At 38.5% G+C, this 16,385-nt stretch overlaps 1 protein-coding gene across 8 annotated transcripts in view; it reads right to left on the reverse strand.

The window, feature by feature from the left end:
* Nucleotides 1-4,815: 4,815 nt before the first annotated feature.
* Nucleotides 4,816-16,385, reverse strand: part of CNOT4 (CCR4-NOT transcription complex subunit 4) — a 149,637-nt gene continuing 138,067 nt past the window's right edge. For 4 of the 8 annotated variants that reach the window (XM_003813437.4, XM_008965995.4, XM_055115403.2 and 1 more), the window contains 2 exons: nucleotides 6,872-7,081; nucleotides 4,816-6,205 (listed from right to left, as the gene is read on the reverse strand). In XM_003813437.4, the coding sequence (XP_003813485.1) occupies nucleotides 5,904-6,205; nucleotides 6,872-7,081 (512 nt within the window). In that variant the 3' untranslated portion in view covers nucleotides 4,816-5,903. The remainder of the gene's footprint in view (nucleotides 6,206-6,871; nucleotides 7,082-16,385) is intronic. The other 4 variants (XM_003813438.5, XM_008965997.5, XM_055115404.2 and 1 more) reach the window with 1 other exon arrangement.

Below are 16,385 nucleotides of genomic sequence, written 5' to 3' on the forward strand. Positions count from 1 at the left end.
TAATAATAAGGATCTAAAATTAAATGATGTTGGTCAATATTTAACATAAAACTCAAAAGCTATGTGCAGTATACCTTGCGTCTTCAAGTTTAAGCAAACCTTGTTGGAGAGTGCTAACTGAATTCAGCTCTGTATTATTATATTATAGCATAATCTCTGTAGATATACATTGTTGACAGTTATTATTACGCATCCTTAAAACACAATTCATACACAGCATACGTAAGTAAGAGTAGGTTATTTTTCCCCTCTCTGCAATTTCTAGACTTGTTCTAATTCAGCTAAGCCTAGAAAATGACCCACATCCATCTGACTTGCAAATGACCCTAAAACTGCAGTAAAATTTGCCTTTAACATCCAGCCTAAAGTTTAACCATTAAAATCCCCTGTGTGATTACCCCTTGAAAAACAAACTACTGACTGTAAACCAAAAGAGCTTCATTGGAAAAGGGGATGTTAAAAAGAGAAACCACTTCAAGGTAAATGAAACAAACAGGTACTATTCAAACCAAGGGATATACAACATGGTGGCTAGCACTCATTGGCCAATAGCAAAAGATAGTGCTTCCTCTACTTTACTCTACTTCACTGGCAGACAAACTATGCCTACTGGTTTATAAAATCAGAGCACAGATCTGGGCTAAGATGGTAGATGGAACTTACATACCTAATTTTACTTCTTCCTAAAGGTCCATTAAAATTCAAGTAAGAAAAAAAGAAAAACAGGAATAACAAGAGGAAATGACAGCAATAAAATCCAAGGACCTAGAAAGTAGATGGTTGGATGGACTCACCTAGCTCATTTGAGAAAGTCCAACCTTAAGCTAACAGTGGGGAAAACTGAGATCCAATCCAATTTACATCACAAAATCCTCAAGGGCACAGAAACTGACAGGACCAGATACCACTAAAACCAGAGATAAAGTGTGTGGAGTGGGGCTAAAATAAAGGTTACTAAGAAAGTTGTTTTAAGAAGTTAACTCCCTAGATTCATTCCCCAACTCCATGCTATTCTTCTCATAAATGGGCAGATATTTGGAGAGTTAATCTCTGGCGAGGTAAAGACTACATCAGAGAGATTATATGTAGTATAATATTAAATACATACAGAGACCATCAACACAGCTCTGAAGCCCTGGCAGTCAGACCCTTACCAGCTAGGCCAGTCCTTATAAGACTCTTCTGTATGGAATCTGACCAGCCAAGGCCAACAGACAAGTGCTAAAGACAATAACAACAGAGGTTACCCAGTAGAATAGACCACCCAGATCTTCCAATAGGGGAATTCAAAGTTGGCAAGCCCTACTCATGTTTTCAAAACTCCCCATCAATTTTTCAGTCTCATTCATAAGCAGATAACCAAGGATTACCAAGCATCTAAGGAGTCTCTAATATAATCAGTTCTTGGCCTTTTGGCTAAGATCAAGTGTAGAAGTCTCTAACAAGGAAGACAGAAATTAAAGAAAACAGATAAAAGCAACTTGGAGAAACAGACAACACAAGGAGAAGAAAACTATAAAGTTGAGAAAAAAACTTCCTAGAAAGAAGAGCCAAAGATACAGATAGAAAATTGGAGAAAATATTTTAAAAAGCAGAAGTCCAGAAAGTCTAGTATTTAAATAATAGAATTTTTAGAAAGGGAGAACAGAGAAAGTAAGTGCAAGAAATTCACTAATAAGTCAAGAAAATTTCCGAGAACTGAAGAAAATGAGTCATAAGATTTTAAAAGCATACTGTATGTCCACTGTGTCCACCAAAATGAATTAAAATAGACCCACACCTGGCTGGGAGCAGTGGCTCACGCCTGTAATCCCAGCACCTTGGGAGGCCGAGGCAGGCAGATCACCTGAGGTCAGGAGTTTGAGACCAGCCTGGTCAACATGGTGAAACCCTGTTTCTACTAAAAATACAAAACTTAGCCAGGCGTGGTGGTGGGCACCTGTAATCCCAGCTACCTGGGAGGCTGAGGCAGAAGAATTACTTGAACCTGAGAGACGGAGGTTGCAGTGAGCCAAGATCGCACCACTGCCCTCCAGCCTGGGCAACAGAGTGAGAATCCGTCTCAAAAAATAAATAAATAAATAAATAATAATAAATAAATAAATAAATAAATAAAATAAAATAGACCCACACCAAGGGAGATCACTATGGAATTCCAGAACACAGAAGACAAACTTGCTACAAGCTTCCAGAGAGGGAGAAAGATTACATATAGAGGATGACAGCATCTTTGGATTGTTCAACAACAAAACTGGAAGCAAGAAGTTAATAAGCCTTTAAATTTCTGCAGAAAAAAATATCTACAACGTAGAATCCTGTATTTACCAAACTATCAACTGAGAAGTAGAATTAAATATTATTTCAGACAAGCAAATTACTAAAATATTTATCTCCCATGTACCTTTCCTTAACAAATACTGGAGGATGTCACTCCAGCAAAATGAGATTTAAAAAAATAAATAAATAAAAGACTAGGGTGTGGGATTTAGGAATATAGGAAGATCATCTAAGAAAGGAGACAGAACAAAGTGAAATACTAGAAATGACTGCTGTGTACCAGATCTGAGTATTGTGATCCATGACAGCTGTCAGTACCAAGATTCCCACTGCTGTTATACCAACAGGCCGCCTAAGTCAGTTTGCTTCAGGCTCTTTTCTGTACTTTCTGATTTTGACCAAGCCTAATGAAGTTTCTGTTCTCCCCGCCAAGCCCTGGTGAATTAATCAGCTGACACTTGTTTTAAACCCCACCTCTCACCCCAAAGGGTTAAGACACTTAATTCACTAAGTGTCTGTGATCTACTCCAGAGGACTGGAGGGAAGCCATGGTGAGCTTTGACACAGGAAACAGACAGCAAACTGATCCTGTAGACCATATTTCTGCCAGACACCTGGGACTGTGCTTACCTGACAAGACCTACCCCAACTGGCAAGCCCTGTTTTCCAGGACTCACTCATAACCTTGGCCACTGTACTTCTAAGAGGCTTTCATAAATGATCGGAGACGCTAAAGCCAAACTATGCCCCAGAAGCTATTTAGTTTATCTTCTCCTAAAAGTCTTAATCTAATAGTGACAACATCACCCTTTCCTTCTACAGCTAGGCTTGGGTTTATTACTCAGCTTTTTAAAACTAAACAATCTATTCAGGGATAGATACACAGCTGGCAAAACTCTTTTAGATTAACACAGAAATTAAAATAATGGCTATTTGAGATGATAAGGAAAGAAAATGAAGTCTAACTGGAGAGGGGCAAATAGAGGTTTTAAGATACCAGAGGTTCTATTTTTTTTTTTTGAGACGGAGTCTCACTCTTATTGCCCAAGCTGGAGTGCAATGGCGTGACCTGGACTCACTGCAACCTCTGCCTCTTGGGTTCAAGAGATTCTCTTGCCTCAGCCTCCTGAGTAGCTGGGATTATAGGCACGAGCCACCACGCCCAGCTAATTTTTTTTTGTAGTTTTAGTAGAAATGGGGTTTCACCATGTTAGCCAGGCTGGTCTTGAACTCCTGACCTAAGGTGATCTGCCCGCCTCGGCCTCCCAAAGTGCTGAGCTTACAGGCATGAGCCACCATGCCTGGCCTCTATTTTTAACCTTGGTGGTAGACACACAGGTCATTATTATTTTTATTCTTTATACTTTTTATAAAGTCATGCTTTTTATAAACTCTTCTGTATGACTGATTAAACATACACACAATTACAGCACAGCCTTATAAGGTAGGAGTTCCCTCCTTTTACAAAAAAAGCAACATTTTTATTGATATGCCCATCTCAGGACTTCCCCGCATCCCCGCAAAAAGCCTTGATTACAATTCACTGCCATCTGAATATTATTTATGCATTGGTCCATCACTTTGCAGTACAATGTGAAGGTTCAGGAGACTGAAGTGAAGTTCAAGGGCAAAGAGAGCCTGTTATTTCTAGTCCTCTCCTCTTATCCAGGGAAATTTTGTTAGTTTTACAAAACAATTTACTATCCACTTGATCACCATCTATTTGTGGTGACATTTATTTGAGAATATCATGTTTAAGTTTCTAAAAATTGTGTTGAAATTTTAACAAATTAAAGTACAGCATAAAGGTAAGGATGAAAAAAACCCACCTGAAAGCACAGAACGTACGATCTAGATCTATTTAGTTGATCCTACATCACATCCCTTAATGGACATGGCTGAAAATATGCCAGTTCCAGCTTTGGGCTTCTGAATGCAGCCCAAGGCAAGACATACAAACCACACAGATCCTGGTGCTCTGTTAGGGAACAGGTAACTTTCATCCTCTACCCTCTTGTGGTCAGTGGTGCGATCGTTGCCCCATCATCAGGTACTTCCTAAAATGGTCAGTCATAAAAGATGTGTCTGTGGATCATCTACATCAGTGTTTCCCGATCTCTTTCCCATCATGGCACTCACAAAGAGATGCCACTTGTGTGACATAGTGACTGCTACTCCTGCCAGGTCTCCCTAAAGAGAACCAACATCTCAACATGTCAATAACCTCTCCATTACTGGCACATAAGGCTTCTCAGTTGGGAAGGCTTGGCATGCATAATACAATAGCAGAAAGAGGAATCTTCTACTGAAAGGCACTGGAAGAGGGATTCTTGAGGACAAGATGGGCTGAACTTCAAGGATGCCATTGACTGTCAATAAAATGGTTGTTTCTCCTCCACTTTCTTCTTCTAAACCATCCTCCCTCCCTACTGTTGAAGATGTCAAATCAAATGGAAGCATCTGATGGCTACTTGTCACAAAATCTTTCAAACTCACATGCAACAAAACAGAAAAACAAAAACAAGAACAACCCAAGTGTCATCATCAAGTTTTCTGTTTTATTTAAGATTTTAGTTTTAATTCTGAAGAAAGAGGTACATTTCCTTGTTTTTAGTTTTAGCGTCAGGTTATAACCAGGTTTCTGTTTTCTTTTCTCCTGTCTTTTCAATACTGCACAAACGTCCAGAAACTACAGGGTTAAGTAAAAGCTGCAGGCAAGGAGGTCAGAGATTTGCTCCTGATGGTGATCAGATGGCCCCAGAGCAGTGCTATCTCAGAGTGCCCTCGTCAGGTGAATTTATGGTAAAAGAAAAAAGATTCCGACAGAGGAGAAGGACTGAAGAAATCACTTACATTTCAGCTCTTATATTATTAATAGGTATTAAATCTGTGAATACTTTTTTCTTTAAAACATTTCAATTTACTTTAAATCTAAAGCCAAAAAATTTTTCTCCTTTAAAAAAATTACTTCTCACCTCCTTATGAACTCTTTAGCAATCGGCCAGTTACTACTACAGATAAATTTGTCTTTCCATCAACTTCCAATACATTCTTTTGCTTAATGACACAATCAAGTCCTTGCCATCAACTTGCCAAAAGAATTAAAAATTAATTTAAATTAAAAGCATTTTCCCTGCAATAATGATAAGCTGAATACAAGATGGATGCTAGGACCACTGCTTTCCCCCATGCATTTAGCAATCTCACGTAAATGAACCTGGTTTTCAAACTTCTGCAGTTGATAATGCATTTACTTGACCTTTCCTATAGATTAATCGTCATTTTCTGCTAAGCAGATTATGTCATTATTATGCGCAACAGACAAACAATAATTTTCTAAGTATTGAGACTGCCCTTTGATTTTTTTTTCTCTCCTTAAAAAGGCATTTTTAGAAACATTCAACAGTGTCACTCAAATGCTGGATCAACAAAAATTTTTACAATTAATAAAGAGATGGTAATGACCCTGTGATCGCATTGCATCTGGGGTTAGGGAGAAAAAAAATTGATCAGGTACTGGATTCTTCAGAACATAAGAGATGAGAAGGGAGCTGTGGGTGGTGGGCTGAGAGGGAGAAAACAGAGTGGGACAAATCCTGCATTTTCTAATGGTTGCTCCTCTTTGCCTAATGGCGGTCCAGTGTTGAACTCTGTAGTAAATCTGTGGGGGTTTTGCTGGGGGGTCTGAAGGCCGTCTGAAAGCCTGGGGGTGGGGAGTGGAAGCTGGAAGGGTTTGAAGGAGGAGGGTAGGGATTCCAACTGGCTCTGTGCAGCGGGATCTGTGTGCTGAAGGGGGCGCTGTGGTGGGTCTGTGGTGGAGCAGCGCTGGGGCCGTCCATCTCTGTGAGGGCCTGAAGGGATTTTAGCCAGTGTGGAGGATTGTCATCTTGAAGAGAGTCTAAACTGTTTCCTGAAGACGCTGGAATACCTAAGGAGAGAAAAGAAAAAAGAGGGAAAATGGTGAGTTTGTGTGGAAAGAATAAGGTCGTCAAACAAATTTAGAAAGCAAAACCAAAAGGAAACACAGAAGAGATTACAATTTTAAACTCCTTCCAAATAAGACCTTTTAAACCAATCCTCCCCCAACAACAAAGAACTTATTGGCACACAAACCCATGCCTCCTCTGAACTAGACTTAGTCCCCCACTGTCACAGAGGCAGAGCTGCAAAACACCATTCCCCAGAACTGCCTGACGGCATTTCCCAATTGTGCTTTTCCTCCTCTGACAGGGATACGTAACAAGACAGCCTTATAATAGAGAGCTTTATAACAAAAAGTGGAGTATGTTCCTTATAAGAAGAGTAAGTCAGATCCTTTTGTACTTTGAGGCCTACAAAATACACATGTTGCCAGATGTTAACACCTACTTAAACCAGAAGAAGCAACCTAGGCACCAAATGCCTTCTTATTAATACACAACTAGGCCGACAGGTTAAATGAGACTTGCATGACCCCTGAGAACGAAACAAGCCACTCCACACTTGCGGCTTTGTGAAAAGAAGCCTATGTTGAAGAGATCTCGGTTTTTATTTAATCTGTGCTAAAAACCAAACTGTTGGCAGTCAGTGGAGCTGAAGGGAGTGAGAAAGTTACCTGTGATGATGGCTGGGTCTGTCCAGCTGCCAGGGCTGTCCCAACTCAGGCTGTCGGTGGTGGCAGTGTTGGACGTTGGTGCACTGTGGTTGGCGTTGGAGGGGGAAGAATTGGGCAGTCCACCAAAGTTGATGTTAATGTTGGGTAGAAGTGCCCTTAGCCCGTCCTGCCATTCCTTCATATTTAAACTCTCTACAGAACTGCTGTTGTCTGGGAGATTTACCAACAAAAAAATGAAAGATAAAAAAAAATAAAAAGCTACGTTAGAAACATATGTTGTTCTTTAGTGGTTAAGAGGGAGAAGAATTATTCTTTCTTTATTGAGCATTTAAAATGGGTTGTCCTAGCAAGATAAACTTGGTTAGGATTTTGCTCGTGAGCTCAGAGCCCCTGAAGTGAGGAAAAACTTGCTCAAGGATCAGGAGAGGGAGCTTCTTGTCTCTCTATAGCCTCTTCACCATTATGGGTTTGTAAATCAATAATCCAGTTTAAAGACTCAATGCTCCAGAGCACAATTTAGTTCCAGCTACATTATGAAGTTTCACTTAGTGAGGCATTTAGCCAGCTGAGCTGATTTACGCTATAAAAAAGCCAAGTCTGCAAAGTCCAATATAGGAGCTTATTTCTCAGCCCACAAATGGAAGAAAAGTCATTTTATGAAGAATAAACATAAGCAATAGAAAAAGAAAAATAATTAAGTCCTTCTTGATTATAAAACTGGCAATGTGCTTCAGAAGAGAAAAGCAGTAATGAACAGGCTTTTGAATTTGAAAAGAATGTATTTCCATTTAGTCACTAAGGCCGAGGAGGCAGGAGCTGATACCTTCTAGATGGAATAATTTCCAACACAGTCTGCCTGCTCTACTCCAACAGTTCTACCAATCATTCACAGCCTGAGTCCCGGAGTCCTACAGTTTTCTGGGTCTATTTATGAATAGTATCAAACATGAGAAGACACTAGCAACATAGAAAAGGCTTTTTATAAATTGTGACTAAACTAACTTGATCTACTACCATCCAGAATCCACATAGTATAACTAACTGGTCAGGGGGAAAAGGGTGAAGTATAACAACTACCTAATTGTTTAACAAATACTTAGATAGTTGTTTTATTTTTGAAAATAGCAATGTAAGTCAAATTACAAACTGGAGTTTTTGAAAAAAGCATAGAAAAATATTTCTGATTCTACAGAACTGATTAGCAATCAACGCTGAGAAGGAGGAGGAGGAGGATGTTCTAACAGGCACGATCTATGCTGCTTAGCAAAATCAGAATTTTCTTTTTGAAATTTTGCTTTGCACCAACCACTGATCAATGCCAAATTATATCATGTTTCAACAAGTGAAGCATTTAACTCCATTGACCTTATTTATAAAAAGATAAAAAACTACAACTAAACTGAACGAAGGTCATCTCTGAACTTATTAAGATGAAGAAAAAGCACTCTAGGCTACACAAAACAAGACAACAGAAGGGAAAATAAATTCTCCAAGCCTACTTTCATTTCATAATTGATGTAATTTACTAAACCTCACATTTCTTATATTTGCATATTATTTTACATTTGTATTGTGTTGTATGGTTTACAAGGCACTCTCATAGTCAATTATTTCATCTGATCTTCACAACAGCCCTGAGAGGCAGGCAGACGAGGATAAATAATCTGCATTTACTAGATAAAGAAACAGACTCAGGAATAATTTGCCCAAGTTCACAAAACTTGTTATTGAGAACTTGAACCTGAACCCTGTCCAAAAAAAAGCAAGCAAGCTTACTCTCTCGATCTACTCTGTACAGACTATTAATTTTTAAAGGGTCAAATATTAAAGGGAAAGCCCAGGGGAAGACCCATGATTGAAAGGAGGCAAAAGAGAAACAGAGAAGCATTATAGTGTGTCCACTGGCCATGATTAGCAGAGAGATATTGTGACTAAAGGAAGAAACTGGACTTTGTGGCCAGGAGAAAAAAATTCTGCTCAAGAATACAATCATTAGCTTCCCCCTGGCTCCCTAACTACATGAGACACAAACAAGATCACAAATATAAGTCCTAGAACACTCTCAATCACAGGAAGGTTTATGGCTATGGTACACTCTAACTTTTAAAGCACTCCAACTATCATGGTGAATAACTTAAAATAGCTTCCAATTAGGCAAAAGCCAAACAGGGAAAACTTCCTATAAGAAAAATAAAATCCCCCAGAAATAAAAAGATGATGTATAACTACATGGGAACATTTTCAGGAAGATAAATGCTCTTACACCGAGTGGCTAATGTCCCTAAGAAGTCCATGCAAATGATTCTCCCTCTTCTACTGAATAGGGAGAGAGAGAATATCCCATAACTCAGAACAATCTGCTCCTAACTTTTGCTTTACCATTTAGTGAGCAATGAAATTGAGGAACATTTAATTTTGCATTAACAGAATAACACTTGCATTTACATAAATCTTATTTGAAAATTAGTAATAAAGTCAAAAGACAATAAAGGCAGAGGGGTTATATGACAATTCTCTGTACTTCCCACTCAGTTTTGCTGTGAACCTAAAACTACTCTAAAAAAAGTTTGTTTTAAGGGACATTTGTTCCTGTAATTGTAGACTAATCAAATCAAGCAAGGGTATGTTGGCCAAAGAAATTCACATATGGCACATGATGCAGAAACAGTGAGAAATTTAGATCCTCCCAGGTGCACTATGATTACAGAATACCTTGGGAAATAAATTAGCTAGTTTATAATGCAACAATCTTGACACCCCTCCTCCCCCCAAAAAATCATGTGCCTTGACATTTTGGGAGCCTGACAGCATGGATGTGGCTTACAGTAAAGCTGCAAGTGTTACAGGGAAGTAGAATGATGCTTTTAGCTCTTGGAATAGGATCATATTCCATCTAGCTTAGAAGAAAAGAAGTTTATTTCACTGTTTTTTCCACTATTGCTATGCCAAGTGCTGGCACAAAGAAAAGGTGAGAGAAAGGAAATCACCTTAATCCTAATCCCATCAAAATAGCTCATCTCAGTCCGGCCATACCTGAAGTCACCTCCTTGATTCCCTATTCCCTCCCAATGACCCAAATTTGTCTTGGCTGCGAGGGCTTCTGGCAATTCCATTCTTTGAAACACATACAGCAGGGTTTATCAACCTCATCACCACTGACAGTTTGAACTACATAATTCTCTGTTGTGGAGTGCTGTCCTAAGCACTGTGGGAGGTTTAGCAGCATTGCCGGCCTCTATCCACTAGATGCTAGGGGTACCAACTCCCCAGTTTTGACAGCCAAAATTGTCTTTAGACATTGCAAATGTCTTCTAGGGAAGCAAAATTGTATCCAGTTGAGAACCACTGACACAAAGGAAGTCGATTCCTTTGCTTCTAGGGCTCTTATATGATCTCGCTTGAATGCACATTTTCCTTTCAAATAGTACCAGGACTTTGACCACTGACTCAACTTGATGCAAGTTCATTTTCTTTTCTTTATACAGGACTTCACACTGGAGTACAATTCAACGTGTATAAGTCAGCAGGTCTCATAGAGAAAACATTGTAGATAGGTTGTATAAGGCATCTCCACAACTGGCTGTCAATATAATTTAGGCATGTACATCCCAGGACACCTAATTCATAACTAAAAATAACACCTGCCTTACTCTCTCATAAGGATAAAAATAAGAGAAGGAAATGCAATTTGGAGCACATTACTTGCTAAATGCCTAATAACAAATGCTCCACTGGTGGTCAATACGGAACGGATAGTAAATTTTCCAAAAAGCTAAGGCAGGGTATTTCTTACTGCCAGGAACTAGCCCTGTGTACTAGTCTCCTTTTAGGAACTTAGGAATAACACTCATCATTCTCAGAGGTACTGTGTAGTCAATCTAATAATGAGTCTTCTTATCACTAAAACATTACAAAGACAAGACATCAGAAAGTACTTTAAACTTACCATAAGATGTGAAAAGAGCAAGCAAAGTATAATAAAAATCAAGTTACCAAACATTTTATATTAAAAACAATACTAATTTTATTTTTAAAGTAATTAGTAGTAGTATAACACATCAGGGAATGAGTGTTTATTCTTAAGGAATCGATAATATATTTAGATGTTTTCTGATGTTAAAAAATTTTACTTTATGGAATATAAATATGTACAACAAAACACTATTTTCAGTTCTAAACAATTTGAGGGCAGGAAAGGGGGTCAAGTTGTTGGTAGTAGTTATTTTTCAGTGTAGAACTCAAAGGCACACAATTTAAAGTACTTTCAAGATGCCACGTGTCACACTTTCATATTCTACTGTGTAAGAAGTATCAGTATACTTCATTTACCTGCCTCAGAAAATCTCTTATTAAAGAAGAAATTATAGTTAAAATTCTGCTACCTTGCTGGTCAAGGTAGCAGAATCCATAGTAAGCGGATCATGATGCACTAAACAAGCTGCCAAATCTAGTTTTCAGCAACAACAACCGTTTAAAAAATCAGTATAAAATGCATATATTAAGACCACCAAGCTAAAAATCAAAGCAACTCTTTACTGAATGCCTACAGTGTACATGAAACACAAAAGCACTTAAACCATGACCTCTGTTTTCAAGGGGCTAAAAGTCTAGACAGTGGGACAATGAAAATAAATGAAAAGTTCAACAACTACATCTGAAAAAGCAACAGAAGAAATGCCAAGGTGGTATATGATTAAAATATGCTACATAAGTTCAGTAAAAAGACAGGCCAGTTGGGACATGTACGGGAACGTGTTGGTGGGTGAAGAACAGTAGCATTCGTGGAGTTTCCATTTTAGTTACTATATAGTTCTCCCCCTCCTCCCACACCAAACCTGAAAATCTCACAACAGGTTGAAACTATCTTTAGTATTTCTGCATAACACTGTACTAGTCCAGCTGTTTACTAGGAAGTACACAGAAAGGCATTTAAACAATGACTATATTATAGACTATATTTCAGAATGAATTCTGACATCAGACCTTTCACAGAACACTGCTTGGGCAAGCACACACAGTTAGCATTAATAGCATCTAGTGGGTATCTTTCTGTTCTCCAGGTTAACTGCAATATGTTAATTATTATGAAATGTAAAACTATAAATAGCAAAATGTGGGAAAACCTGCTCCTAACAGTAAGCTGTCACTGGCAACAAGCCAATGGGTTTTTCCAGCTGGCACAAAACCTTCACCTGAAAGAATGGAGGAAGTTGAGGGGGCAGGGTACCAGGACAAGGCATCCTTCCTTCCCACCTTGATTTCATGTAGTTTACGTATTAGGGTACCATGTAAGATTTAATTTGAAAAATAAGATCTGCTGCTAAAAGGGTAAAGACATAGAAGACCTCTGCATAATGACAACATAGTGAGATAAAACACATGTAAAACAAGCCCCCAAACAAGACAATTCCAGTAGATTTGTTTCCACGAATATATTTTTGTGCCACCAAATCAGGATATTGTGCCGTCTTGGAATTCTTGCCTCTGCTTTATTTTTGGTACCCCCTCCTCAATGTCTTCTCATTAAACAATAAATACACCCCTACCGGGAAGTAGTCACTGAGAGACCCAGTCACAAAATACACCTAAAAGTGTTCATTCTGCACTTCAGTTTTTGAGCCATATTTAATGGTCATTACCAAAAGGCTCAATACAACCTGATTTTGTTTTTCTAAAAAGCTTTTGTCTTCCATCTTCACTCTTGTCCTTTATAGTTCAAAACCACAGGCTCCAGTGGTTAGGTTACTTAAACAAATCTTTCTTGGTGCAAGTGGCTACACATCAGAAACCTGGTTCCTACTATGATTAACTCTTTGCCATTTAGACTTTCAAATCTTTGTGCATTTTTAGAAGGACATAGGGAACAACCTGTCTTAGCTCCTGCCCCCACACCCCTCCCTCTTATAAGTGATCTCCTACCAGTTTTGGGATGGAGTGCATCTTCATTTGAACAAAGTCTTGGTTTGAACAAAGTCTAAACTTCCTCAAACCTCAACAATGAATCTCTAAGTGACTCAAATACAAATGATTTATGCTGAACTAAACTTCAAAGAGCAGACAAAATTTGTTATATTGAAATTCAAAAGAAAGCCTTCATAATATAAGTGTACTGTACATCAGGGCAGTCACAAAAATCATTCCAATTTATTAACTAAAATATGCAGAGAAAGTGACTTCTTAGTAAACGAATTGTTATAGACATTATAAAATCAGTTTATGAAAAATGTTATTCTAGTTAAATAGTTTACACTCAAATTTCTACAACTATGTTTATTATAATGCAAGACACACCAATACTGCACTAGGTCACAGACAAAATCTTAAGGGTTTAATAGATCTGAAAGTAGAATTTGGATTAAGTGGAAAATCTTAAGAACCCAAATAAAAAAAGAGTTCTGAGCAGAAACAACCTGAACAAAGTAACAGTCAAAACAACAACAACAAAAAAGGCAATATTTGTTTATACTAGTAGAAATGACATAAACAGAAAAATCCAGACACGCTACATATGACTTGTGCTTTCTAAACTTTTTTCCCTCCATTCTCCTTGTCTAGAATGCTTTCTTGTTCTCTTCAAGTAGTTTTTATTCAATCTTCCAAAAGTCGAAGTCTCTTCTCTTCCACCGGCCAGCACTTAGGGTCTGAACCACTCATCTGGCAGCACACCGTGCCGTGCCATCGACTGCAGTTACTGTCCACCTTTCCATGTACTCATACTTCACCTCTCACAACTCCGCTGAAAAGCCTGATGGGGACATCCTGTACATTCTTCAGCATGTAGCTCAGTGTCTTAGAAATGTTACATGCATCAAGATATCTGCAGACTTGAGGGTCTGACTTGAGAAGAGCTGGAAAGTGACTTTCCCCAACAAAATCTGTTTAATTCCTATCTGTATAATGCTGTGAACAGATGGTTCTCTCCAAAAAGATGCAAAGCTTTCTGAATGCAGGAGGAGTAAGTTAAGTTTTGGGGTCCAAGAGGTTTCTCTGCATGTAAACTGAAGGAAATGAGCCACTAAGATGATATGTTTTTAATAGCATTTCAGATGCCAAAACACAAGCAAATATACTTTTAAAAAGTCCAACGCATCAAAACTGTTTAAAGAAGGAATGTTTTATTAAAAACAAATACTCCACTATTATGTGTACAGGATATTAAACAAAAGTCTCTAAGATATATTCTACCCATTTTTCTACTCCAGCCACTATTCCTTCACTCACTATGCACTTTATGTACTCAATTACTTTAGTATCAACAATCCAATGAGGTTAAGTAGTAGGTTCATTTTACAAATGAGGAGGCTGAGTAGGCACTGTAGTTTAAAGAATTTGTCCCAGGTTATGGAGTTAAAGTGTTGCAGTCAGCAATTAAAATCAGTCTGACTCCAAAGCATTTGTTCTTGCCATCAAGCATACTACCAACCAGTCTGTGTCCTGGGCAGGACTCATGGGCTAACAGAAGGGAAGGGTAAATGTGTTTAAATAACTACAACATGGGATAATAAATGCTATTCTAGTATGAGCAAAGACCTGTGGGGCATAAAGAAGGAAGTGAATAATTCTTGCATTCTACATATAGGATAAACGGCAAATAAGAAAACATCAGAGGAAAAGCAGCTGATGTGGAAGAGGGAAAGGGCATCCCATAGAGAACACAGGGACGCACAGGCCACAGGCAGCAAATAAAAAAATACAGTGGGAACATTTCAAAATATAAGTAGATGTGTTTGGCATAATGTATATTATTCTCTTCTAGAATGTTCCTATAAGGATCTATAAATCTGTTTTGAAGGAGAATCAGATTAATGAGAACAAGAAGAATCTAGATGGCTGCTTTATGAAGGATCTAAGGAATCAGAATCTAAGACAAAATAAAAAATACTCATGTGCAAAGTTATATAAAAAAAGAGGAAAAAGTAAACAAATTTGAATATAAAAGATACATACACCCTTAGAAGCATCACAGACTGGATCAGATGAGACCCGAACCACAATATGTAAGCAACGCTAAATGAAGGCAAGGGACAAAAAAGATTCATATAAAAGATCTTTACAATGTCAAAGCAGCAGCCTGGAGGGAAGCATTTAAGTGAGCACAAAACTGAGCAGTGACCATGAACAAAGCCCTGTGAGGAGATCCAAAGATGGTCAAGGGAATGTAAAATAAGGAGACAATACACAGATCACCAGAATATTCACCCAATATGACTTCCCCAAAACAAATGACAAAATTGCAGAGACATGGAAGGTGTCAACCACCCTAACATCTCTGAAGTCTAAATCTGCTAGAAGAAAATAAACCTGATAAAACATTCCTTGCTGACGATCTCTCTTTTCCAAGGCGAAAATAGGAAGAAAACTTTTATTCTGGACTTAATTCTGACCAACGAAGAACTGGTTGGCTACTGCAAAAATAACAGAAACCCTAGGAGGACGTGACATAATTTTAGGATTTACAAAAGCAGGGAATGGGAATAATTATACTTGAGTTCTTAGATGGCAGGCATCCTCGCTATTTTGCAAATACCACAGTGTATTGCAATCATTTGTTTACATGTTCACTTTTTACAACTAGACTTTGAGCTCCTCTAGGAAAAGGACCTCGATTTAATCATTTCTATGTAGTAAACAATGCCTGAACCTGAACTTCAGTAGGTACTGTATGTTTCCTAAACATATAACCCTGAACGTTTGCTTCCATGTTTTTTTTTTTTTTTTGGAGACGGAGTCTCGCTGCGTCGCTCAGCCTGGAGGGCAATGGTGCAACCTCGGCTCACTGCAACCTCTGCCTCCCAAGTTCAAGCGATTCTCCTATCTCAGTTTCCCAAATAGCTGGGATTACAGGCACACACCATCACACCCGGCTAATTTTTGTATTTTTAGTAGAGACAGGGTTTTACCATGTTGGTCAGGCTGGTCTCGAATGCCTGACCTCGTGATCCACCAGCCTCAGCCTCCCAAAGTGCTGGGATTACAGGCGTGAGCCACCGCACCCAGCCTGCTTCCAGATTTTTTAAGAAAACAACTATCCAAAAAAAGATCGGGAAAAGGATGGGTGGGAGTGGTCCCATGGTTATAGAGAGCAGTGATTCACAGGCCACAGAAGATGCTAAAACATGACATTTTGACTATGCAATAATAAATAAATCTATAAGGAAAAGAAAATTAGAGGAAATCTAAAGAAGTTGGTTGTTACACAGGGAGAATCTGATGGGACTAGATTTGCAAAGAAAGCTTAGAAAAGATGGGTAGAGGTATATAACCTACTTGTATATAAAAGTATAATTCTTACGGATTAAAGTCAGAATCCATAATGATCTGAGGAAAGTGAAAAATGCTGAAAGCAAGACAAAGCTATGTTTTGAATAAGGGGAATATCAGGAAAAGCCACTGCTCAGCCTGATGCCATATTTGACAGGAGAAAAGGCAGGGCAATGTAGTTCCATGTTCATTTTGCTTCCTTCTATCTTTAGGTAAGAGCATGATCTTCTAACCAAAAGGACAGATTAAGTAA

The sequence above is a fragment of the Pan paniscus genome, chromosome 6 (assembly GCF_029289425.2).
Source record: "Pan paniscus chromosome 6, NHGRI_mPanPan1-v2.0_pri, whole genome shotgun sequence".
Lineage (NCBI taxonomy): Eukaryota > Metazoa > Chordata > Mammalia > Primates > Hominidae > Pan > Pan paniscus.